The sequence below is a fragment of the Rhinatrema bivittatum genome, chromosome 2 (assembly GCF_901001135.1).
Source record: "Rhinatrema bivittatum chromosome 2, aRhiBiv1.1, whole genome shotgun sequence".
Taxonomy (NCBI): domain Eukaryota; kingdom Metazoa; phylum Chordata; class Amphibia; order Gymnophiona; family Rhinatrematidae; genus Rhinatrema; species Rhinatrema bivittatum.
In genome coordinates, this window is record NC_042616.1 from 707723575 (window position 1) to 707750607 (window position 27033).

At 43.5% G+C, this 27033-nt stretch overlaps 1 protein-coding gene and 1 long non-coding RNA gene across 4 annotated transcripts in view; one reads left to right on the top strand and one right to left on the bottom strand.

The window, feature by feature from the left end:
- The window catches only part of CDH17 (cadherin 17), a 183281-nt gene that overhangs the window by 45053 nt on the left and 111195 nt on the right, over nt 1–27033 (bottom strand). For both annotated transcript variants that reach the window (XM_029591692.1, XM_029591693.1), the window contains exons 10-11: nt 17018–17094; nt 1003–1194 (exon numbers count right to left, since the gene is read on the bottom strand). In XM_029591692.1, coding sequence (XP_029447552.1) covers nt 1003–1194; nt 17018–17094 — 269 coding nt within the window. The remainder of the gene's footprint in view (nt 1–1002; nt 1195–17017; nt 17095–27033) is intronic.
- Nucleotides 23729–27033, top strand: part of LOC115085542 — a 42446-nt gene continuing 39141 nt past the window's right edge. For both annotated transcript variants that reach the window (XR_003854892.1, XR_003854891.1), the window contains exon 1: nt 23729–23956. This is a non-coding gene — a long non-coding RNA (uncharacterized LOC115085542). The remainder of the gene's footprint in view (nt 23957–27033) is intronic.

The following is a 27033-nucleotide window of genomic DNA, read 5'->3' on the forward strand; positions in this document are numbered from 1 at the left end:
AACAGGACAACTAATATCTAATACTATTCCCACCCAACCACCATAGGCCTCTGAGCCATTGGGAGTGTCTTTGGGAGCAATCCACTCCCCCCCACCCCTAGAGCAGGCCAGCTCTTATGGTTGAACAATGATTATATCAATAGGTGGGTGGGTGCCCAGTACAGAAACAGAAGCAGAAGCAGTATACACCTCCAGTCTGTATTACCTTGAACCCCAAATTGGTGGAGGTGCTACATTGATAAATTTTTTAAATGATACAGGGTAATGTGAACCACCTGTCATATATATTGCTGAAAAACACACAGTACACATAAAAGCATCTATTCTATAATTTGGGGCCTTCATTTTCATTTTCATTTTTTATTTTATTTTTCCTGGGAATTTCAATGTTATAACAATAAAATTCAGTAGAAAAATGATTTTGCTGTAATACATAGAAGAAAACACAATAGAAAAGTTATTTTTCCACTGATTTATTGTTGTTATAATATTGAAATTCTCAGGTACAATAAAATAAAACTAAAAACAAAGGTCCCTATCTATAATACAGCAGACTCAAAGAATGTTTGGTTTACATCAGAGCATAAGAAATTGCCATACTGGATCAGACCAAAGGTCCATCAAGCCCAGCATCCTGTTTCCAACAGTGGCCAATCCAGGTTACAAGTACCTGGCAAATATCCAAACACTAAGTAGATCCCATGCTACTAATGCCAGTAATAGCAGTAGTTTATAGAATGTTCAATTCAGTTCTTATATTTCTTTTTGTTTTATCGTCATCTGCCATCTCTTGGTGAGCATCACAGCTCTGGAATTCTCATTGGCTTCAATTGGATACTAAAGTAAACTAAATCTAATAGATGATGTGATCTAGTTTCTGGTTGGGTGGGAGAAACCAGTTAATTGATCACATTGAAATGAAAAGATGCATTATCCGGATCCCATTTAAAATATAGGTTAAAATAAGACTTCTAGGGACACTTTTTATTCTTTACATTTTACCTTATTGATCTCCACATAGCCTCTGTTTGTTGTAGTATTTGTCTTAATCAAAAAGTCTTCTTGTTGGTCTCCTTCTTTGACTTTATAGACAATGGCAGAGCTCCCTGTAAATGGTTCGTCAGCATCTGTAGCCTGAATCTCTAGTATTACTGTTCCAACAAGAGTGTCTTCTGCAAGGGTGATGTTACCATACTGAGGAGAAAAATAAGAAGCATGAGACAACAATCACCCCTAGTCCAAAGGAGGAACAGTATTATCATTATCCATAAGAATATTGAAAGATTTCAAACAGTAATTCTTGTAAAAGCTGAGCTCACTGCTCAATCAAACAGCTACATTTCATTTTCTGACATAAATTACCTTGCGACAGATCTGCAGTACATATCAAAATGTAATGGCATTTTAATTACTGCTGTTTTGATTTCCATATCTCTAGTCATTATCTCTTATATAAAGAAAAAGAATCTTTAGTCAGACCATAGATATGTTTGAGAGCCATATCAGAATTAGGAATTTACTATAATTTTACAACATGAAATTATCATTGATATTTGTGTTGCGCTCCTGCTCGCGGGCTGTGCCGCAAGCAGGCGCTTACCTTCACAGCTCGGAAGCACCGACGTTCGCCGCTTCCATGCGGTCCAGAGACTGCCAGTGTCCTTCTCCTGCATGGCGGGCCCTGCCACCGTGCTTCAATGCGGCTGGAGCCGCCTCCGATGTCATCTTTGCCGCGGCCCAGAGGCTGCAGACCCCGACCTCCTTTGCGGCAAGGAGCCGCTTCTAGCTACCTCTCCCGCGGCAGGAAGCCACCTTCGAAATCGGGGCCTGGCCCTGCTCCTCCTCCTTCGCAGCGGCAGGGACGCCGTTGTCCATGGTCCTCCCTCTTCCTCCTAAGGGGCGAGGCCACATCTCTCTGCCTGATTTAAAGGGCCCGCGGCCGGATATGTCCTGGGCCCCACTTGAACTCCTCCGTGGGCATCTCCTCATCTTCAGCCCTACAAAAGGTTTCCTCAGTCATTCCAGTTTTGCCTTCACAAGGGACTAGTCCTCCTGAGGACTTCTCTGCTTCCTGCTTGGCTTCCTTGTCTTCGTGGGATCCCTCGTCGTCCATGTTCCTGGTCTCTGATGTCTTGTCTGTTCCTGATGTTCCGTGATCCAGTCCTGATGTTTCATGTTCCAGTCCTGATGTTCCGTGATCCAGTCCTGATGTTCCAAGTCTCCGAGGCTCTGCTTGTTCCGTCCCTGCGTGGTCTGCGACCAGCCCGGCTGGGGTGTGTAGTGCGCTCGGTGGGACAGTTCCATCAGTCATAGCCGAGGATTCTTCTCGTCCCTCGTCAGACCTCGACCATGTTCCTGATGTCCAGATGTTCTTCGTCTCGGCAGCACAAGCCTCATGAGGATTCCGGCTTTTATTGTCCCTGCACTGAGTTTTGCCTCAGTGTTCCAGCACCAAGTTTCGCCTCGGTGTTCCAGGCTCCGAGTTTCGCCTCTGAGCTTCATCCCTTCCTCCTGAATCCTGTCCAGAACTTCAGAGCCTCTGCGTCTACCTCCGTCTTGATAATGAACACTATCTAGCCTGTTGCGTTCCAATGTGGCCGCGCCTTGCCTTGATTGGCCGGGAGCGTGTCGTGATACAGGCCTTACTGAGTCTTGTCTTGTCTCTTCAACTCCTGAGTCTCTGTCCTCTTCAATTCCTGAGTCTTCGTCTCTTCAACTCCTGAGTCTTTGCCCTCTTCAGTTCCTCGTCTGAGTCTCCAAACTCCAGAGTCTTTGTTTAGCCTTGTCTCCTATCTGGCCTGCCGCCTCTGCCATTACCCAGCGGCAGGTCCGAAAGGGCTTGGAGTGGTCGGAGGACTACTCAGAGACCAACTTTGCGTGGTTGGCCTTACCGAGGTCGTGCACGTCGGTGGGGGCTTAGGCAACCGGTCTCCACTCAGAGAGGATCCATCTCACCTGCCTCGGCACTTCCTTGGAGCTCCTTTCCTGGTTCGCCGAGGTCCAAGGGTATACTTCTCCCCGGGATCAGGAGCACCCCCTATCGCTCCCTCCTATGGACCCAGAAAAATTTATTCTATCAAGGGGTGGTCAACTCCTGTTCTCGAGAGCCACAAACAGGCCAGGTTTTCAGGATATCCACAATGAATATGCATGAGATAGATTTGGAGGCAGTGCATGCAAATCTATCTCATGCATATTCATTGTGGATATTGTGAAAACTTTGTTTGTTTGTGACTCTCGAGGACCAGAGTTAGCCACCCCTGTTCTATCATTTTGTGTCATTTCTCATCCAAAATAACACAAAAATTAATGCTATATAGTTTTTGTAGTTAGTCATTTCAGCATGCACTAAAGAGTTTCAGTGTATGCTATACACAAAATCAAGTAAAGTATGTGTGCTGTAAAAAATGTACATGCATTGTACAGATATAATTTGTGCCAGAACAAAACCACCAAAGCAAATGAAATACATAGGAAAATGAAACAATATAAAACCAAAATGAAATAATATAATAACATGAAACATTTTTTTACATGTACCTCTAATCAGAATAAAGTATGTTTAAAAAAATCTAATTATTTATTGTTAAACCTTGAAGTTTTAAAAGCACCAAACACCGCATACCCTTCTTTCTTTGCCTCTGTTATCTTTTTGAATATTATGTCATTAACTAAAATTAAGGTAAAATGATCAATTACACTTCTACATTATCAGAAGATCATTTTATCAGAATTTGAACATGACATGGCTAGAGTTACCATACAACTTCAAATGATGCGCGCATATAAAATAGCATGTGTGCACGTAAAATAGTTCATATTTAAGTACATGCTATTTTAAAAACTGCTACATACGCGCATAAAACAGGGGCCGCGTGTATATCTGTACATGTATAAAAAGGGGTGGCCTAAAGGGTGTTCCAGGAAGAAACCAACATTTACGTGTATAAGTTGCTGTTTTAAAAGCTGCCAAATCAATGTGTTTGGATGGATCATTTTACTTGGCACCCGGGGCACATAGAAAAAAAATGTAGACACTGGCCCTTTTGTTAAGATTTGCGGCTTGTGGGAAGGCATTACAAGCTGCTGGACTTACCCCCAATGCTGATGCCACCAGACTCTCCTCAGATGACACAGGAGGCTACCATCTCAGCCACTCCCCTGATCCTCTCTAGGCACGTAAGCACCGGATCACATGCTAGTTAAAGGGCCCATTGCATCCATCAATGACGTCAGCTCTTCAGCCCTATTTAAGGGTCCCCTGGACTTCCCTTCCTTACCTCAGCAATGAGTCTCCTGCATTCCTGTGCCATGCATGTTGCTTCTTCTGTGTTCCTGGTTCCTGGTTCCTGCTTCATCTCTCCAGCCTTACCTTGCCTTTCAGTCCAGTCTTGCCTTGTCTTCTGGCCCAGCCTTGCTTTGATTTCCCTTCCAGTCCAACCTCATCCAACCTTGCTTTCCAGTCCAGCCTCATCCAGCCTTGCCTTCCAGACCAGTCTCATCCAGGCTTGTCTTCCTCATTGTCCTCTTTAGTGTCTTCTGTGTCTCCATGTCCATCCTCTGCTTGCTACTCCAGATCTTGACCTTTTGCCTGGATCTAACCACGATAGCCTGTTGCCTGGACCTCACCTCCAGCTTGGACTCAACTATTCTTGCTCGCTGCCTACATGCCACCTACATGCACAATACCATCAGTTTTGTGTGCCTACCTTCTGTTCATGAGATACATGCACACCGCTGAAACAAATGAAATGAAGGGACCAATGAATGCAAATCTCTAGGGATACTGGGATGATGGAAAAAGAGAATAGATTTAGGAATAATCCTAGAAAATGTTTCTTTTCAAAGAGAGTAGTGGATGCATCAAACAGCCTCCCAGTGGAGGTAGTGGAGACAAAAACAGTATCTGAACTCAAGAAAGCATAGGATAAACATAGGGGATTTCTGAGGAAATGATGGAAATTTTAAATGAAATCCACTTCCCAAGGGAGATGGAGGTTAAACCACATGCTGCCATTTAAATGAACTGCAGCAGAGATAACAAAGAGGAAAATGCAGTTATGTAACATGAGCTACCAGCCCAGGAAATCCAGAATGAGATTGAAAAGGTTGCCAGACCTCTTACTGTGACGGTGCTTAAATGACCATTGAATAGATGAGTCAAGAGACTCAGGTAAGGAAATTTGCATGTCATAACCCTCTGGACTACTTTTGGTAACTTGCAGTGAAATTCAGTTTAAATCATACAGAACTATTACTGGAAAAGTCCTACATTGGAGAAATCTGAATGAGAGAGGGATTTATGAGAGAAATGGACTGAAAAAACAGTCTTAGGAAGGAAACAGGTTCCCACCCTGACTAACAAGGGGATTCATATCCTTGGGTATCTAGTTCTTAGACAACAGAGAAAAAGAAAGCCAGGCAAGATGGAAGGGTGTGCACACATTCTCTTCCCATGGTCCTTCCTGGGTCTTGGCCTTTTGGCTGAGGGGTGACCCATCCAGGCTGGGTAACAGTGAATGATTAGCCATGAGCTTAGTAGAGCTAAAATCACTAAAAGCAGAGACTGCAGAGTACCTAAATCACTGATGCTAAACAAGCCATGTGCCTAGTAAAGCTGTAAGCCCAAGCCAGGAAAAGCCTTCCTACCAAGGGAAGGGAAGGACAGTGGCAGATCTCAAGGTGACCCTGAGTCCCCCTTGAGCAAGATCCCAGCAGCAGACTGAATGGTCCCCCAGGAGGAAGAAGACCGCAGTGGTAGATCAGGAGGTGATCCTGGATCCCCCTGGAGCAAGGGGACCCCAGTGAAAGTTCAAGCAGTCCCTCAAGGAGGCATGGACTTCCAATGGCAGCTCAAGTGGTCCATCAGGAGGGTGTGGATCCCAGCAGTATTTCAGGAGGGGGAGTCAGGTCCCCCAGGAGGGTGTGGAGACCAGCAGTATTCCAGGAGGTGGAGTTGGAGGAAGGCATGGATCCCACCAATAGGCCAAGAGGCAGAGTCAGAGCCCCAGGAGGGCGTGGACCCCAGCGTTGGCACAGACCTTTCAGTGGAATGGAAGCGGCGCCGAGGAGATGGCAGCAGTTTAGATACAATGGACCCCAGGCCAACACTTCCCACCAGCCCAGTTGCATCTTTTCACATGGGTGAGACTTGGAAAAAAAGAGGGAGGATAATAATAATACTTGATTAAGCAGGAACACAAGAGTTTCCTTCTGTTCTGTATGGTGGTATACTGTAGGGGTCAACAATCCCAAATTGTCAAATATTAAATGTTCTTGCTATCTTATAGAAATGTATATAGTTGCATGGCCTAAGACTACTAAACACGAGTAGATAAGTGTGCTGTTTGACATCCTAGTAGCAATGTACATAGTCATGTAAAAATGTATATATTTATATAGTCTTATAAACATGTATATATTTGTACATACTGCCAGCCTTGTTCAAGTCCCATTTGTTTTCCTGGGGTGAAGGGAGGGAAATCCCACCCACTAACACCTTCTTCCCCAGATAGAGACGCCAGGAGCCAAGAGTGTGAGGGGGCTCCTGCCAGGTCGGATCCAGACCCAGTAATGCCCTGCGAGGTAAGCGGTCAAGGGGGCATTAAATAAAGCTAAATTAGGTGGGTGGATGAGCAGACTAGATGGGCCATACAGCCTTTTGCTGCCATCACATTTCTGTTTTTATTTTTCTAAGATAAATTAGCATATTATGGATATAAAGATTATAATGTCAAGTACAATAAGTGTATGGTTGGTGTGGCTTGATGGGATGGATAGTAAATTGGTAGATGGCATATGGTGGTACAGTTTACAGGTCATTGGAAGCAGAGATTTCTGTTCTGGGATCTGGTCGGGGGCTCACAGATCCAGGGCTGGCACTAGTTTTTTTGCTGCCTGTGCGAAAAATTACTGTGCTCCCCCCCCCCCCCCCAATTCATTCAGTACCTATCCTGGGCCTATCAAATAAAGCCCAGTTCTGTCCTGAAATCTATATTTTTAAAAACTGACAAGCTCCCCCCCTCCCCCTGCCCAGGAGGTCAGGGCAGGCAGTGAGCAAAGAGAACAGGAAGCAATCTGAGATCAGGGCAGGCAGCGAGCAGACAGAATCCAAGCAATCCGAGGTCAGGGCAGACAGCAAGCAGAGAGTCCAAAAAGCAGTCCGAGGTCGGGGCAGGCAGCGAGCAGGGAGAATCCAAGACAATCTAAGGTCAGGCAGGTGACGAGTAAGCAACAAGGAGAGCAGGCTGAACAGCAGGGTTAAGGAGGACATGTTGCAGCGACATTGAAGGTAGGAAGTGTGAGCCAGATATAGAGCCTGCCTCCTGATGTCACTAGGAGGTAGGCCCTATATCTGGCTCAAAGACAGGCAGAGACGTGCGCGAGCATGCCCAAGCATGCTACCTGCTTAGTGGCTTGGCGCAACTCAGAGAGGCTTCACGGCTGTCGGCTGCGGCTCCGAAGGTGAGGACAGCCAGCCATGGAATGAAGATGCGGCTGGCCAGATGTAACAGTTTGCTATTAAATCTGACTCATAACTGTAGTTGCTATGTTCAAATTTGTAGTAAGGGAAGTTGCAGGACACTATTAATCTATATGTCTGTAAAATACTACTATACTGGAATAGTTTTAAAGATATTTGCTAGGGGGTCACATGATGTGATGAGCCAAGGCATACTTGCTGATCCTGGCTCTGGGTGCCATCTCACATTATAACGTGTAACTGGCTGTTTTGGGAGCCACAGAGGAGCAGCTTTGATTTGGGATGAAATTTTTCATGCCGATAGATAAGTATATGCAAAAATCACTAAAGGGGGGGGGGGGGGGGGGGGGGAGGAGAAAGAAAAACCGAAGGCTCTGGTGGACAAAATGGCTGCAAGGTGATGCATATAGGGAAAAATAACCCGTGCTATAATTACACAATGTTGGGTTCCATATTAGGTGCTACAACCCAAGAAAGAGATCTAGGTGTCATAGTGGATAACACACTGAAATCATCGGTGCAGTGTGCTGCGGCAGTCAAAAAAGCAAACAGAATGTTGGGAATTATTAGAAAAGGAATGGTGAATAAAACGGAAAATGTCATAATGCCTCTGTATCGCTCCATGGTGAGACCACACCTTGAATACTGTGTACAATTCTGGTCGCCGCATCTCAAAAAAGATATAATTGCGATGGAGAAGGTACAGAGAAGGGCTACCAAAATGATAAGGGGAATGGAACAACTCCCCTATGAAGAAAGACTAAAAAGGTTAGGACTTTTCAGCTTGGAGAAGAGAAGACTGAGGGGGGATATGATAGAGGTGTTTAAAATCATGAGAGGTAGATGGGGTAGATGTGAATCGGTTATTTACTCTTTCGGATAGTAGAAAGACTAGGGGGCACTCCATGAAGTTAGCATGGGGCACATTTAAAACTAATCGGAGAAAGTTCTTTTTTACTCAACGCACAATTAAACTCTGGAATTTGTTGCCAGCGAATGTGGTTAGTGCAGTTAGTATAGCTGTGTTTAAAAAAGGATTGGATAAGTTCTTGGAGGAGAAGTCCATTACCTGCTATTAAGTTCACTTAGAGAATAGCCACTGCCATTAGCAATGGTTACATGGAATGGACTTAGTTTTTGGGTACTTGCCAGGTTCTTATGGCCTGGATTGGCCACTGTTGGAAACAGGATGCTGGGCTTGATGGACCCTTGGTCTGACCCAGTATGGCATTTTCTTATGTTCTTATGTTCTTATCATATTGGCCTTCCTAACAATAATGACGCTATAACAGAGCTGACCATGGCAGTAGTGGAGGCTCTGGATAGCAGACTGAACTCTATTTCTGGTCAAATCTCTGATCTTAGCACTAAAATTTCAGAATTCGGACCGGGGCTAGAGGGGGTGAAAGGGAGAGTCTCTGTCCTTGAAGATGATACCCTGGCCCTTACAGGCAAACTTGTATCGTTAGAAAAGCAAGTGGCACTGCAAGAAGAAAAGCTTGAAGATCTAGAGAATAGATCTAAGCAAAGCAACATCAGGCTGGTGGGTCTTTCTGAAAGTGTAGAAGATTGGAATTTGGCAGACTTTCTAGAAAAGTACCTTCCTAAAGCTCTCGCTTTACTGGTGCTGGTTGGAAAGTTAAGAATCGAGAGGGCTCATAGGCTCGGAAACAAGCGAGGAGGGGAAGCAAGGCCCTGCATTGCAATTGCCAAATTTCTCAATTGGTCACACAGACAAAACGTTTTGCAGGCCTACCATAAGATTAAAGAGCTGACATATCAGGAAGGGTCGATTCGCATGTTCCAGGATTTTTCATTGGGGATCTCTCAAAAGTGGAAAGAATTCAGTCCTCTGTGTTTGACGTTAGTGAAAAGGAAAGTGAAATTTACATTACAATATCCCACATGCCTCCATATCTAGTATGAGGGAAAATCGCATCTTTTTGAGAAATTTAAAGAGGCAAAGGAATTTGTGGACAAAATGTCTTAAATTTATTGTTTCTGGAAGGCTATATTCACAACTGGAGTAGATTGGAGAGAGAAGAAGAAGAAGAAAAAAGATGCCTCTGTTGAAGTTTGTTTGCAAGTTATTGGACAGATAAAGGTCTCGTCTCACTGGACAACATCAGCAAGGGAAGATTTTGAACTCCTCTGGACTCTCGAGAACAGTATATTTTAGCTATATAGGTGGGGCCATACTGGAAGACAGCTTGGCTTGCAATCCACACATTCCCCCGATCTTCATTACATAGTTCCCAGCATTTATAGAGGAGGAGCAAAATGCACTTCTGCTTTTAATCTGATGTTTGATCATTTTCTGCTTGGAACAATTTCAGTTATCTGAATAGAAACAGTTATCCCTGCCTTGAGTTCTGCACTACATTGTGAAGAAGAGGAAATTGATATAATTGGATCGTCATAGCCCTTAAAAACCAACAATGACCTTTCACTTGTTTTAGCCATATAAAATCATCCCTCTGAATTCACAGAAGAGACTTCCTTGAGTTGGGGTTTCTTTGGTTCAGTGTATAACACTTTATATTGACTTGGGTAAGCAATTTCTAAATGTTTCCAAGTGACTCCGAATGAATATGAGTCTGAACCCACTATATTGCTGGAGTGGTGGACTTTTCATAAAGTTGTACCGGAGACAAACTTATTCAATGCTGACACAGTTAGGGGTTGAAAACTTCTACGCCAATTACTTATCAAGATCTTGAGCTTCTCTTGGGAGGGGTGTGCCGGAAATACCTCACTCAGTGGGCTTATGACGGGAATAAAATCCTCCTCTACTTACAATGTTTACATAGGAGGAGGTAAACAAACAAATCCGCCCCTTCCAATAAAAAAGATGTAATGAATTTTAAGGAAATGGACTAATCAGAACTGTTGCAAGATCCTATTCAATGGGAAGTTTATACATACTGTTATTTGTTATAGTTATTACAAATTCTTTTCTTTAGTTGATTCACATGGTTAGTAACAGCCAAATATAATAGGTACTATGGTGGGGGATGGCACCCATCCACATATTTAATATACCTCAGGCTTCCAAAAGGGAGCACGTAAGGTCAGACAGGATTAGAGGGAGGAAGGGGGTGGGATCCAAAAAAGAGGGGGTGAAAGGGACAAGAGAGGGGAATTAGAGGGAATTTTTCTAATAAAGAGAGTTGATAGCATGATGATGGTCTTTCAGTTACTCAGGAAGTGTAGAGGCATTCCCCAGGCATTTAACCTGACATGGGGTAAGGCTGGGTGTCCTGGGTCGATTAATATGATTTCCTAGTGTTGGTTATTTATAATATCTCGAGATGAGTAAAGATATTCAAATTAAGTCATGAAAGTAAATAGATTGGGATCACCCATCAAAAGTAAAAAGATATTACATGTTTTAACTAAAAACCGGGTCTCAATAGCATGTGTCCAAGAAACGTACCTCACAGATACAGAAAGCACTAAATCATGTATCTACTCAGTGGCGGAAGGTAAAAAGGCTGGAGTGGCAATATTGATTAATAAGAATGTTCATTTTCAAGAGCAGAAGATAATCCAGGACCTAGCTGGGAGATTTATAATTCTTGTTGCCAAATTCAATGGAAAAGAATTTACTATTTGTAATTTGTATACCTCTAATGAATACAATCATAGTTTCTTTACCAATTTAGTAAGCATACTTTGGTCAACACTCACAGTACTTTGGTTTTGGCTGGAGACTATAATTGTGTAAGTGATTCGGTCTTGGATAAATCTCCAGGGAGTAAACGTGTTAGAAAGACGAAAGGTAAGGGAATCCCATGTTTATGTAGCGAACTACAGGTAATGGATTTCTGACGCTCCCTAAACCCTGAGGTTAAGGACTTTACATACGTCTCCAGGGCACATGGCTTCTTATCTAGGATTGATTACATTTTGGTATCCCCAAACTCCTTCTCAAATATTGTAAAGGCAGAAATAGGCCTTTCGGTTATATCAGACCTTTCCTTAATATGGGTTGATTTTAAAATGGGTGAGGTGAGCCTAGGGAGTGTATTTGGAGATTCCCAAATCATCTAAGAGGCAACTCTGATTTTCAATCTTTTCTAATTAAGAAATGGAAAGAGTTTGAAACTAATAATTTCCTGCACAGAAACTCCCCTGCCCTGTTCTGGGAAATGAGTAAGGTAGTTTTATGGGGGGAAATTATATCATAACTAATAGCCAGAAATAACAGATTGAACAAATTAATATTACAAATAGAACATAAGTTGACATTGGTAAAGAACAGATTGATAAGGAGGGGATCCAAGATTTGTAAGGAGGAATATAGGCATGTTCTTGAAAGCCTAAATACTGTATTGCTATTGCATCAGAGAGCACAACGTATGTTACAAAAAGCCAAACATAATTTTTTTTGTTTCATAGCAGGGCTGGGAAATTCTCAGCTAATACAGTACAGTAATGTAAGTCTCCCAAAGGGATCATGGTAACTAAAAATTCAGACATCTGTGCAGTTTTGAAGGACTTTTATGAATTTGGAGGACAGACAGGGTATTGGTAAGGAAGAAGATCAATTTTTTTCAGTATTTACCAATTTCTTCTCTTTCGAGCCTAAAGTTGGAGTTCCTGAATAGACCTGTTCAATTATCTGAAATTCTCTAAGTCATTAAAAATAGTAAATCCTGAAAAGCTCCAGGGCCCAACGGTTTTTCATATGATTTCTACAAGATTTTGAGTTCACATTTGGTAGGTCCATTGTGGAACTTTTTTCTGGGAGCTCTGGGGGAAATATGCTTCCTTCCAAATTTCAATAGAGCATACTTTACAGTATGGGCCAGAGCAGGGAAAGATCCTCTCTCCCCTGCTTCCTATCAACCTATATCCTTGTTAAACTGTGATTTGAATATTTTTGCTAAAATCCTAGCTGATAGATTATGTCTAGTTATACCATCTGTTATCTCTCTTAATCAAGTGAGTTTTGTTAAGGGTAAGGCGGCTTGCTCTCATAATTTGAAATTAACTTTGGTAATGTTAATCTGCAAATCCAGTAATATCAAGGCAGTGGCAATAGGATTTGATTCGTAAAAAGTCATTGACAAGGTCTCTTGGCCATATATGATTTCAACATTGCACAGATTTGGGATAGATGGGGATTTTTAAAATATATTTTTTCCCTTTAACTCCCCGATTTCTAGCATCATAGACAATGGATATAAATCTGAGGATGTTCAGAAATTGAGAGGTGAGAGACATGGTTGTCCGCTTTCTCCATTACTATATATTTTGTCTACAGACTCTCTTCTCAGGAAAATTGAGGCTGATGATTCTATTCAGGGCCTCAGCAGGGATGGGCATTCTTTCAAAATAGCGGCCTTTGTGGATGATATTCTTGTCTTTCTTACAAATTCACTGGAGTCTCTGCATAAAGTTTTACAACACCAATTAGATTTTGGATTCTTTGCAGGACAGAAAATAAACCAAGATAAGTCTGAGGTATTAGACATCTCAGGAATGCTCAGGAGGCTTTGGGTGGGAGATGTTCCCTTATGCTGGGTTGAGGGGGAAATGAGATATTTGGGGATTAAAATTCCAGCTGATATTGGCAGAATTTATGATGCCAATGTTAAACCCCTTTTATGGAATATGGAGGGGTCTCTTAAAAAATGGTGAGATCTCCCTCTCTATTTGGAAAAATTATATTTAGTTAAAATTATGGTAATCCCGAAATGGCTATATGTATTGCAGATGCTTCCCATATGGCTGAGAAAGAAGGACCTCAGGAAATTCTAAGATAGTAAATTGGTAGGAATTCTAAGATAGTAAATTGGTAGGAATTTATTTTGGTCAGGCAAGAGAGTGAGGTTACCAATGGATTTTATGATGAGAATATCAGATCAGGGAGGTTTGAAATGTCCTAATTTTCAGTTATATAACCTTGTGTGTATGTTAAGGCACTTAAAGAATTGGCTGTTTCAGACATCTTGGTTTTCTCCCTATAAGTTAGGGCCTCATTTTCTAAAGTATCGCAGGCCTGCGATACTTTAGAAGATGAGGGGCGGGGGGCTGAAACGGGGGGCGGGCCTGCGCTAGCCGGCAGCGATCGCACCGTCGCTGTGCGATCGCTGCCGGTTTCGCACCCAATAGCGCCACCATAGGAGGTGTAGCTATTGGGAGCGAAATAGGCAGCGAAAAGGCACTTACCTTTTCGCTGTGCGCGCCGTCATCGCGGAGTCGGCCCCGGTGACACCCCGACTCCTCCTCTTCTGGGGCCGACTCCGCCCCCATTTTGGTATCGCACGCAAAAAGGGACATTTCGCGTGCGAAACATCCCTTACCGCGTGCGATACGTTTGGAAAATAAAGTCCTTAGTGACTAAGTGCAGGGTTGGTTGAGACTTTACTCTCTTAGGGGTCGATTTTAAAATGTGCACGCCACGTGCATGTTATAAAATACATGTATGTGCAGGCGGGTACCCCATTCGTATGCGCAGGGGGAGAAATCTTTCAATTACGCACGGCAATGCAAGTGGCCTTTTTCCCTGTTCCCTAACCTTAATCCTATCCTTTCTCCCTCTTCCCCTCTCCTCTCCTCCCCGACCCTTAAACCTACCTTACCCATCCCCAATGTTTTTGTTTTAATACTTACTGCTCCTTGGGAGCAGAAGTGAACTCCACGTGTCGGCTGCCTGCCAGCGCGTGCTTCCCCAGGACAGAGTCTAATGGTGCTGACCCAGACCACCCCCTGCCCTGTCCATCCCCGCCCAAACCACACCCACAGCCCACCCCTTTTAGCGAGCCCATCACTTGTGCACGTATTGGGGGTTATCTGTGAGGCTGGACCATTTAAAAAATGCGCGCAGGGCCCGGCCACGTACGGAACCCCCGAATTTTATGCGCGTGGGCCTTTTAAAATGCGCACATTAATACACACTGATTCAAATTGCTGAGAGAGAAGAACCGGAACACATTAGAAATTAAGGGCCAGATTTTAAAAAGCATTTACTCGAGTAAAAACCAGGTTTACTGGAGTAAATTCACTTTACTTGAGTAAGTGGGTTTTTGAAAATTGCTACAATATATGCCATTGACTTGTCTATAGGATTTACTCACATAAGTGCACTTTACTTGAGTAAATGGCTTTTGAAAATTGCTACAATAGTAGCTACATTTACGCATGTAACTCCTTTTGAAAATTACCCCCTATATACATTTGTCCTCTTGCCATGCAGCTTGGGTGTTTCTCTGTAAGTTTCTATTCCGAAAAGATATTATCTTCCCCTACATTACAATGCAGGATAATCCTCAGTTTATATCTGGCATAGAGAATCAGGTTTTTATAATATGGAAGCAAAAAGGTCTAACACAAATGCGTCATTTATTCTCTGGAGACTCCAAGAGCTTCAATCCAAATACCAATTACCACATCAGGATTTCTTTGCCTACCTACAAATATAACACTATGCATAAAGAACAATCCTGAGTTTTTCAAGATGGGGTTATTGGATGAAATTCTAGTTGGGAGTAAGAAAGAAAAACCTTCCTGTGCTAGATTCAACAGGGCCTTGCTGAATGCACAAGCAGGAGACTCTCTCTCTGACTCAGATTCATGGTAAATGGAATAAATGGCCAAGCTTTAAATTTACAGTACAAGACTTAAGATGCTGTTTTCAAAAGATTAATAGATCAGCTGAGAATGTGAAATTAAGAGAAACTCAATTTAAATTTCTGTGTCAGGTATATGTATCTCAGGAGAGAGCTTTCCAAGCTACAATTTGCAAGTCTCTGGAATGTCAGAAATGCGGAAGAGCGTTAGGAGACTTCTTTTATCATTTCTGGCAATGTCCCAAACTCCAAGATTTCTTGTATCAAATACAGGCTTATGTGGAGTCTATTTGGAAGCTACCTTTGCCTTCTGATCTGAACTTTTGCCTATTTGGTTTATATGACAGAGCCTCTTTTAATTTGGGACCCAATAAAAAATTGTTTCTGGCTAAAGCTACATTGGTAGCAAAAAAAGCTATTCTATTCACTTGGGTACAAAATGATGGCCCAACTGTTGCCCCATGGAAGGCAAGGATGAGTAAACTTCTTTCTTTCGAATATTTAACTCAAAATCAATCTCAGAAATGCGTCTTGAATGCATGTTGCAAGTTTGGCAAGTTTATTTAGACTCCCCCTCTCCTCTGATGAAAAATATTATTTTTAACTTATAAAAGTCAAGAGGCCTAGTTACTGTTAACAGAATTAAGATTTATGAGCCCTATTCTGTTAATATTTGTTAAGATGTTAATGTTGAATGCTAAAACGTGGTCTTTACTTAGAAAGGGTACGACAAGTGTAAGATAAAGATTAAAAGATGAATCTTCCTGATTTACAGGCCAATACAGTACAGTGTGCTCCAGCGGAGGGGTAATAGCACATCAAAAATGCGTGTCCAACCCCTCCAAAACTAATAGCGCCCACAACATGCAAATGCATGTTGATGGCCCTATTAGTTATTCCCACGCGATTCACTAAGTAAAATGTGCAGCCAAGCCGCACATTTTACTTTCAGAAATTAGCGCCTACCCAAAGGTAGGCGTTAATTTCTGCCGGCACCGGGAAAGTGTACAGAAAAGCAGTAAAAACTGCTTTTCTGTACACCCTCCGACTTAATATCATGGCGATATTAAGTTGGAGGTCCCAAAGTAAAAAATAAATAAAAATTTAAAAAGAAATTTTTTAAATCGGCCCGCGGCTTGCGGTTTGAAAACCGGACACTCAATTTTGACGGTGTCCGGTTTCCGAGCCCGTGGCTGTCAGCGGTTTAGAGAACCGTGCCGGCAAAATTGAGCGTCGGCTGTCAAACTCGCTGACAGTCTCCACTTCTGTCAAAAAAGAGGCGCTAGGGATGCGCTAGTGTCTCTAGCGCTTCTTTTTACCGCGTGCCCTCATTTAAATACTGAATCGTGTGCACAGGAGAGTGGCCTGTGCGCGTGCTTGCCCGCTCTCCTGCGACTTTTACTGAATCGGCCTGTTATATGTTTGAATTTGTAGCCGTAAATATTTCAACCTGGATTTTGAAGAATTCCCTCTAGGGAAAGGTAAAGGGAGGGAAGGGAAGAGGGTGGGTTTATATTTCTTACAGAGTGAGAAGGATCTCTCTTTTTCTTTTTCCTGTTGGTTTGCAACAGTTTACCTAATTTTACAATTTATATTTTCTGGACTGGGTAGTTTACTGTTCCAATTCTGTGTCTGCTCTGTATCTCTCTGTATTATAAAACTCAATAAAAAGAAATTTGCTAGAAATAGATTTATAAAATCGGCAATCTAGTTTAAACAATGCTTTATAGGCTTAGAGTCTGAACAGTCACGTACACTACAGTTTCTTCTTATATGCTACCAACCACAGAACAAACTTTCTTGTAGGTTTGTATTAAGAACATGTCAGTCTATTTACTGAAGCTGCCAGTATATTATAAACTTACTAATCTCTTAGGCACCTATGAGGTTTATGGTTTTGCTACAGATCATTGTTTATGAATCTAGGAAGGCGACATTTAAGGAGTGAAATACTCACATCAGATTTTTCAAAGATGGGAATCTCATTATTGATGTCAATGACATGAATTTGCAAATCACAAATTGTTTGGAGTGCTACAAATGAAACAAAAAAATGTCATAGTTAGAAATTCTTCATTTATCTAAGCACACCATATGATACTGTAATCATGAGCACATCTTAAAGCAGACTGACCAATACATTTAGGATCCAATATACAAAAGCAGAAGTTCTCAATCCAGGCCTCAGGAAATATCTAGCCAGTTAGGTTTTCAGGATATCCACAAAGAATATGCATGAGATAGATTTGCATACAATGGATGCAGTGTGACTAGCTAGATATGCTCTGAGGATTGCTTGAGAACTATTCTACTAAAGGATATTTCCCATTTTGTGTCTAGCTGGAGAAAAGACCTTTTAGCACAGTGGAATTAACTCCCATCCATCAAGGGCTGTCATCAGGTAGGGTTTTCAGGATATCCCTAATGAATATGCATGAGATAGATTTGCATATAATGGAGGCAGTGTGCATGCAAATCAATCTCATGCATATTCATTGGGAGTATTCTGAAAACTTGACTTGCTGGAGGCCCATGAGGACTGGGAGTGAATATCACTGCTTTAGTACATCTGGCCCTTAATCTTCTGTTCTAATCATCAGTCACCCCAAAACGTTCTGGAATTTGTGATTTTTTTTTGTCTATCAATATCACTTTGATAAATATTGTAAAGTGTTAAAAATCAGACTGAATAAAAATGTTCTGGTATTTATGGAGTCATCTTGTTATATTTCCTTAAAGGGACACTGCAAAATTTAGACATGGCAAGATTAGTAAAATGAGAATGACTAATATTTGTTTATAGCTAAAGATGTGAACTTCGTCAAAACAGGTTCATCGAACAGTTCAATATATCTGGAAAAAGTCTGAAGGCTTATCAGATTGGGTCAATGAGTCTTTTTGAAGAATATTTCTTGAATATGTTTTGGATTTTGAAAAGTCCAAAGTTGATTTCATAGAGCTAGCAGATTAGCTTCAGAATGTCCTTTGAGAATCCAAATCACATTTTTTGAATTTCTTTCAGAAGTTTCCCAAAAATCTGCTTGTAAAAATCTGCTGAATGTCCACACTAGTGCCAAAGCAGAGCTGACAAGCCCATCAAATTCAAACCAGGCTAAAATTTGCTTAGTTGCAGTTTGAACTTGTATTTTTCTCACATCTCTACTTATAGCCCATGGAACAGCAAAGATGCACAATATTAAGCAAAACATTGTCTAAGTTCCTTCAACACTTTAAGAGACCAGCTTAGCAGACTTGTTTGTGTTTAGGTTTTCTATGTAGGAAAATTAGTTGTGTAAAAAGCTTCCATACAAATTTGAGCCTTGGGTCAGCCGAAAAAGAAAACTATACCTCATTGAGGTTATGGTTATCTTTTTTGAGACAACCAATATGCGAAGACTTTATCACATGCCAGTTTTTTACTAATTCATAAACAATGAGCTGCTTTGAATGTTTTTGCATTGCTGCAGCTCATTATTTATGAATTTAAATAAAATCTTGCACATAGTGGACTATGCATGAAAGTTTACTACCTGCGAAGTAGTGAGCTTGTAAATTTTTTTTGCAAATGGAGCTTTGTGCAGAGAAACGTGTGAAACCCTCCCATCCTCAAATTTCTGCATTGAATGAAGAGAAGAGGCATGGGGGTGGCTTGCGGGAATGACCGCTACTACCTGGAGATTAATATCCTTATTCAATAAACATACACATGGTTAATGTCCTTATTCAATAAACATACACACGGTTAATTCGAATCCAACATTGCTCTATGTTTCAACGGCAAGAGGAAATGTGGAAAAAAGGATTTGCATTAACAAAAAAGCAGGGGAGTAGCTTGCTTGTTATGGTGGTTACTACCCCAAACCAAATAAGCCGGATACTTCACTTTCAATGCATATCCAGCATAGCTCTCTGCTTCAACAGCAGGGGGAATGAAGAAAAGATGATTTATATTCAGACAACTACCAACAAGGACTGAATTACATAGTCTGGGTAAAACAAATAATCATGGGTGTAGCTTGCTTGTTATGGCGGTTACTACCCCGAATCAAGCATGATACTTCATTTGGAATACATATCCAGCGCAGCTCACTGCTTCAACGGCAGGGGGAATGAAGAAAAGATAAACACACAAAGGTTAATGTCCTTATTCAATAAACATACACATGGTTAATGCAACTTCAATATTGCTCTATGCTTCAACGGCAAGAGGAAATGTGGAAAAAAGGATTTGCTTCAACGGATATGCTTCAACGGCAAGAGGAAATGTGGAAAAAATGAATTGCATCCACAAAAAAGCAGGGGAGTAGCTTGCTTGTTACGGCGGTTACTACCCCAAACCAAATAAGCCTGATACTTCACTTTCAATGCATATCCAGCATAGCTCTCTGCTTCAACGGCAGGGGAAATGAAGAAAAGATTATTTATATTCAGACAACTACCAACAAGGACTGAATTACATAGTTTGCGTAAAACAAATAAGCATGGGTGTAGCTTGCTTGTTACGGCGGTTACTACCCCGAATCAAGCCTGATACTTCACTTGGAATACATATCCAGCGCAGCTCACTGCTTCAACAGCAGGGGGAATTAAGAAAAGAGGATTTAAATTCAAACAACCAGCAAGGACTGAATTGCACAGGCTGGGTAAACAAGCGTGGGAGTAGCTTGCTTATTATGGCGGTTACTACCCCAAACCAATTAGCTAGATACTTCATTTAGATGTAGCTCCAGCACTGCTATCTACATCGATGGCAGGAATGGAAGGGAAATAGAACCAAAAAGTTACTTAAAAGGGACAAGAGTAACAGATAAGTATGAAAAAATAAGTGTGAAAGCTTACTGGGCAGACTGGATGGACCGTTTGGTCTTCTTCTGCCATCATTTCTATGTTTCTATGTTTCTATTTATATATGTTTTCCCATAAAAAGCCCCACTTGCAAAAGTACACTGATCTCAAACTATAAAGCAGTGACAAACTAAACACCACCAGAATAAATGAAAACAAACATCAAAGCGCTAAAAATAAGGATATATCCAAGATGTCAGTAAAATGATATCAAAATAAAATTTGATAATTATGGGCCAGATTTAAGGATTGGACAAAAAGCCCCCATGAAGCTATTACAATTTCTTGAAGCAATAACCTTTCTACTGTACAATAAAAAATAAAATCCTGCAGTTGGGCAAAATAATTGTGACATACATATTTAAAATGAAGCTGTGCTAAAACAATGCACGTGTAAACTATGAGACTTTAAGATGGAATTTGTTGCCAGAGGATGTGGTTAGTGCAGTTAGTGTAGCTGTGTTTAAAAAAGGATTGGATAAGTTCTTGGAAGAGAAGTTCATTACCTGCTATTAATTAAGTTGACTTAGATAATAACCACTGCTATTACTAGCAATAGTAGCATGGAATAGACTTAGGTTTTGGGTCTTGCCAGGTTCTTATGGCCTGGATTGGCCACTGTTGGAAATAGGATGCTGGGCTTGATGGACCCTTGGTCTGACCCAGTATGGCATTTTCTTATGTTCTTATTATTTTTAGTCCATATTTCCCAAGCATTCTACTATTACTTCATAGCTTATACTTAAGGTTTTGCAGGCATATTTAGTCCACTGAATTTTTTTTTTTTTTATTGTGGTTGCTTCCTAAAGATAGTTTTGTGTCTGAAGCTAGCCTATCATTGGTAAAATTGTATCTGGTATGAAATTTCAACCTCTAATATGTTAGAACATAAGTACATTTAGGGATAGATTTTAAAACGTGCGTGCGCGCATCCATGTGCGTGCACTTCCCGGCACGCACACAGAGACGCGACAATTTTATAACATGTGCGTGCTGGCATGCGCAAGTTATAAAATCCATGGGCTGTGCACACATACGTGCCAGATTTTATAATCCGTGCGCACATGTGCGGGCAGCGCGCACAGGGGGGCCAAATTTTGTAAGAAGAGACGCAGCGATGCAATCGGGCTTCCCGAGTTCCCTACCCCCTACCTAACCTTCCTTCCCTTTCTCCTTTCCCCTTTCCCCCTCCACTCCAACCCCTAATTCCTATCTAGCTATTCCTAATTTTTTTATTTTTTTACTTTCTGCTTCTGGGGAGCAGAAGCAATATAGGCACGCCAGCTTGCTGCCGGCGCACGCTTCCCTGGGACAGTGTACAATGGCACTGTCCCAGCCTATCCCCCTGTCCCTCGGCCCACCCCTTCGGAGAGTCACGGCACTTGTGTACGTACCGGGGTTTACGCGCATGGCTGGGCCCCTTTGAAACATCACCCGGCGCACGCAAGGCCCGGCCACAAGCGCAATCCCCAGAATTTACTCAAGCAAGGCTTTTAAAATTTACCTTTTAATTACTTTTTATTTAAATCCATAAAAATTATAAATTTCCTCCCTTTAATTCTGACTTTTCTTTAATTCCTGAAGATTTATGAGAGAGTAGCCTAGTAATTAAAGGAAATGCACTAGGAAAAAAAACATAAGAGGATTCCAATCCTGATTCTATAACTGAGCAAGTGACTTTATCTCTTGTAACCTCGGTTACCCTCCTTGGGCTTGATTCACCCCAGTAGCTTTGGGCCTCTGCTAGACTTATAGTAGCAAAACATTGGGTTTTCCCAAATATTTACTGTCATAAAAAGGGATACTTATTTATTTATTTGTTTATTTATAATATTTATATACCATTATTCTGTTTAGAGTCATAACGGTTCACAACATGGATAAGGTTATAAACATTGAGGGCTGGATTTTCAAAGGGTTACGCGTGTAAATCCGGAGGCCCGGCGACACATGTAAAGCCCTGGGACGAGTATAAGTCCCGGGGCTTGCAAAAAGGGGCGGTCTGGGGGCGTGGCCAGAGGCCTCCGCACGGCAGTTGGCCGGCACGCGCAACTTACTTCAGCCCCAGGGCTGGAGTACGTTTGGAAATAAAAGAAAGAACAAGGAAAAGGTAGGGGGGAAAGGGCGGGGGAGGTAGGGGAAGGGAAGGGAAGGTGGGGTGAGGGGGTAGGGAAGTTCCCTCCGAGGCCACTCCGATTTCATAATGGCTTGGACGCACCCTCCCCCCCTTTTAAAATTCCCTGACTTATGTGGTAGAAGAGGGATTTACACGCATAGGCGCATACCCACTTAAAATTGCGCTATTTTATGATATGGGCACATATACGCATGCAAGTTATAAAATGGTTGCATAACTCGGGGTATGCTGACGCACAGGTGCCAAAGTGCACCAGTGCACCAGTTTGAAAGTTACTGTCATATACCATATAAAACAAATTAACAACCCACACTAAAATCCCTCATCCATAATACATTGGCTTAGCCCCAAAATCTCCAGTACCCAATCACTCATCCCCGTGCCATGTGCCAATAGGCACCCATTATGCCTGTGCCTAGGACAGCAAACATTTAAGAACAGCGATTTTCAGCCTTTCAGCTTTGCTGAATCTCATTCAGCACAGAACAGCCTTCTGCAACCCTGTACCAGACCCTTAAAGAGGTAGGGAGGGGAGGAGGGGTGTAAAGCATAAAACCTAAATCTGTCCCTGCCCATGCCCATACACATCCCTTCCATAATCCTTAAAAAAAAAGCACCCCAACCCACGTCACCTCACAAAACCACATAAATCCCCCCTCTGCCTCCTCACCCCAGTACAAGATTTTCTGCAGCCCCTTCTTCAACTTTCTCCAAATATGATGTTGGTATGATTGCACTGTAATTAATGGGGATCATAAACAGCAGCCTTTAGAAAAGGGTCAAGAAGAGGGAGGGGCAACAGGTCAATCTTTAGCCTCTAGATGTCTCCATCTGTGTGCATGTGGCATGCTAACTTCACATGCACTGACATGAAACACTCCAGAGGAGTGAAAGCCAGGGATGTGCAGCCAGGGCTTAACTTGCAGTGGCACGGGGGGGGGGGGGGGGGGGGGGGGGGGGGCGGGGCCGCATGTGGACCTGTGCTAAGGGGCAGGACCAGAGCCAGATGGGAAATCTCTGTCTCTCACAGACACACACCTGAACACATTCTTCTCTCTCACAACCTTCTTGATGAGTACTGGTAGGTCAAGGACGACTGGCAGTTGGGGATTCAGGATCACCGGGGTAAGGAGGAAAAGGCAGATAGAGAGAATGGGGCTCTTTCTCTCTAATCCCCTCCTCCTCCTCCTATACCCCTGGTGATCTTGATTCTCCATCCCCAGCTTCTCCATAAATTCCTCAGTGGTTCTAAAGCCCCTAAGTCTAAACCGCTATCCTTGGTGATCCTCGAGTCTCTCCTTTCCGTGGAAAATCACCCTCTCCAGCAACCCTCTTTAGCCGATAAAGTAGAAGCCTCCTCTTCAAGCCAGAATCAGCTGGCTCACCTCTGCTTTGGGGGGGGGGGGGGGGGGGAGCGAGCAGACTGGTGTGCACTGTCTGCTGCCTTCAGTCTCCTTGGATGGGGGAGGGGGGTGGAGTCTGGAATGCACAAGCATGGCGTGTTTTTTTTGTTTTGTTTTGTTTTTGCCTCCTTGGGGGTGGAGGGAAGGGAGCAAGGCAACAAGCCCTCCTCACTCACTGTCTTCTCTCTCCCTCTCTCCCTCCCTCCCTCACCAAACCGAATCCTATCTCCTCCCCTCTTTCAGGCTTTCTCCACCCACTTTCATCACTTCATTCACAGACTGCCACCCACTCTGACCATCTTACCCTCCGATTCCCTCACTCAATCCTCTCAGCATCTCTGTCCCTTCACTCACTCTTTTGCCCTTCCACATCTCATCACTCACTCATCCTTCCCATCTCTCCGATTCCGTCACTTCCTTCCCCAAAACCCTTCATTCAATCCTTTGGCCTTTTCACCTTCATCGGCGTGATCACCAGCAGCAAAGGTGGCGGGGCTGGGATGAAGGCAAGGTAAGCAGGCAGCCAACACACCCAGGAATGGCAGAAGCAGTGGGACTGACGGGCATTCACCCCGCATCTCTTTTCACCTTGGTTGTTGTCCCTTATGTCCTCCTAAATTGTGCTGGGAAATTGTACAAAAATCAAAGCCATGTGCAGCTCTAACACTCTGTTCTCTGCTTCTTTCAAAGGCCGGGGGCTATAAATAATCCAAGCAACTACTGGCTTTGTTTTGTTTCCTCAGGGGCGCCAGAATTGATATACACTGCCGGCTCTGCTCTGCCTTCTCGGGTCCCAGAAAAAAGAGGTGGCAGATTAAGCCCTCAGACAAACCCCCCCCCCCCCCAAAAAAAAAAAAAAACCCCCGGTTGAATTAGTACAAGTTTGAAAGTTGTGAGCAGCACTGCCATTCATCAAGATCAGGGCTGAAGTCTTGACGATTGGCACTACCGTTCACAAGTTTCAAGCTTGTGCTGATTCAAACCCTATTCGTGTCTGTTCTTTGCTCTGCAGTGCCTGCTTCAGGATCACCTCTTGTGTTCCCTGCAATCCAGGAGGAGAGGTAGTGGGGGAGGGGCTGAATTAGGGAGCAGAGTGGCTGTTCTTCTAGGACAAGCAGGTTGGTAGTCCTCACATGGGGGTGACATCATCAGATGGAGCCCGGCACGGAAAACTTAGAAACTTTGACTGGCAGACTGGGCATGCAACTCTGCTTTCTCTTCTCTGTGGGCTCAGGCTTACCCCCATCCTCTTCTCTTCCCTGCAAGCTGCTGGGAGGGGAGGGGCTGGAAAAGAACAGCCCTGCCGCTCAGCCTCTTAAGCCTGAAAAGAAGTGCCAGAACTGTGTTTCTGCCCGTTGCCCCACAAATTAAACCCAATAGGTTTGATGGATGTGGTGTAGAAGGTAGCAGGGTGCTCGCAGGAAGGGGAGGTATGAAGGCAGAACCCACTTGTATTATGATATAACTGTGGATGCTAAGTAGGTGGAAGGGAGTTGTGATATTATGAGACCATGACATCAATGCAGGGGTTGAGAATTGCCTGGTGTGCATGCAAAAGGGAAAGGTATGTGATTATTGTGGAAAGCAATTATTTTCGGAGTTCTACAATAACTGTCCCTGGCTTGCCCTTTTTGTTTGTTTTAGTTCAGTTATTTTTGATTGAGATTTTAGGGAGTTGTTACAGTAGCACAAAGATTAAGAAGACATTGTTCATCCATTATACTGCTTATGTACAGATACCTCCAGGTACTAGCCGAGTGGACTGTATTAAGATCATTCAGAAACAAATACATTTGGTTGGTTTCCAGATACCTTTTGTGCTGGTTATCTATTCCTGCTATTTTTCTTTCATATCAGGATACTCTGTTCTACACAGATTTACAGAATAAAGAGACCTATTCTCCCTTCAGCCTTCCCCTGTTTGGAATAAACGAACTGAAAGCTAAAAGAATTAATATCCAAGATGACATAAAGAGCATTTGTTATGGCCACTGGCCGCGGCAAGCCGTGACCGGGGCCGACTGTCATGGCCGCCGGCTGCGGTGGTCCACGGCCGGGACCAGGTACTCACCCGCGACGTCGGGTGGACTCGGAGGCTCCTGCAGGAGCAGGGAACCTCCTCCGGCGTTCCTCCCGTGGCCTTGGCCGCTGCCTAGGCCGGCCGTGGAGCTGAGCTGACTCCGCCCTCTTCCTGACTGCTTTAGAGCCGCGCATGCGGCTGAAGAAAAGATTTAAAGGGGCCACGACAGGAAATGGTCGTGGCTTCCTCCTGTGACTCCTCCCTCTTCCGGGTATTTAAGGCAAGGTCTGCTCCTCAGACCTTGCCTTGGTATTGAGGCTTCTGGTCCCGGTTCCGTGCAGGTGTCCCTGGTCTCCGTTCCTGAGCTCCGTTCCTGGTCTTTGTCCCGCTTCTGGTCTTCTTCCTCGTTGGACTGATTCTTGGCTCCTGACCCTTGGACTGGCTATCGTTCTTCTCTTGGCTCGACCTTGGACTGGCTGCGGACCCTTCTCCTGGTTTACGTCTGGATTGGCTGCAGACCCTTCTCCTGGATTGTTTCTAGCCTGGCTGCGGACCCTTCTTCAGGCTTCAACTCTCGGAACGGCCTTCAACTACTCTTCAGCTTCTACTCCTGGACTGACTCGACCTCCTGGAGGCGCCAGCCATCTGGAACCTACAACCTGCAGGAGGCGCCTGCATCCAGACCAATCGTCAGTCTTGAGGGAGTCTCCTAAGTCCCAGCGGCCGGGTTCCTACAGGCTCCTCCTGGGGGGACCACGAGCTTCCAGGGCGAAGTCTTAACTCTACGGTCAACCTTCAAGCCTTGCCCTCTGACGGTAGGGACCAGAGATGATTAACTCCCTCTTTGGCAGCGCTAACCTTACCTTGGAATAGGGGTCCACTTTCGGAGCCGAAACAGAATACCAAGGCCATGGACCCGGCAGAGGCTTCAGCTCGTCAGGCCATTTCTGGACTAGCCCAGAAAGTCATCGAGCTGCAACGGATATTGGAATCTATGGCCACCTCCTTGGAGCGACTCATCGCCCGTCTGGTTTCCATTGCTGTGGCCCAGCCAGCTCTTCCATCATTTCCACCACCATCCATGGGGCAGGGTAATGCCCGTGCTACGATTCCTTTGCCTATTCCTCCACGTTATGATGGTGAACCTCGTTCATGCCAAGGATTCCTCGATCAATGCAGTATGCATTTCCAGCTACAAGCTTCGCCTTTTCCGGATGATCTAACTAAGACTACGTATATTTTATCTTTATTGGGAAGCAAGGCACTCGCCTGGGCTTCTCCCTACTGGATTTGATCAGATCCTATTCTGCAAAATCTTTCTCAGTTCCTGAAACTGTTTCAAACAATATTTGATGATCCTGGAAAACAAGTAGTCTCAGGCTCCAAGCTTCTTCAACTCTGTCAAGGAGGTCGTCCATTGGCGGATTACACCATAGAGTTTAGAACTCTTGCATCAGAACTCCATTGGGAGGAGAACTGTCTCCGGACTATATTCTTGGAGGGACTGTCATCTAAAATTGAAGACGAAATGGTGGCCCGGGAGTTGCCTCTCTCCTTGGATTCTTTGA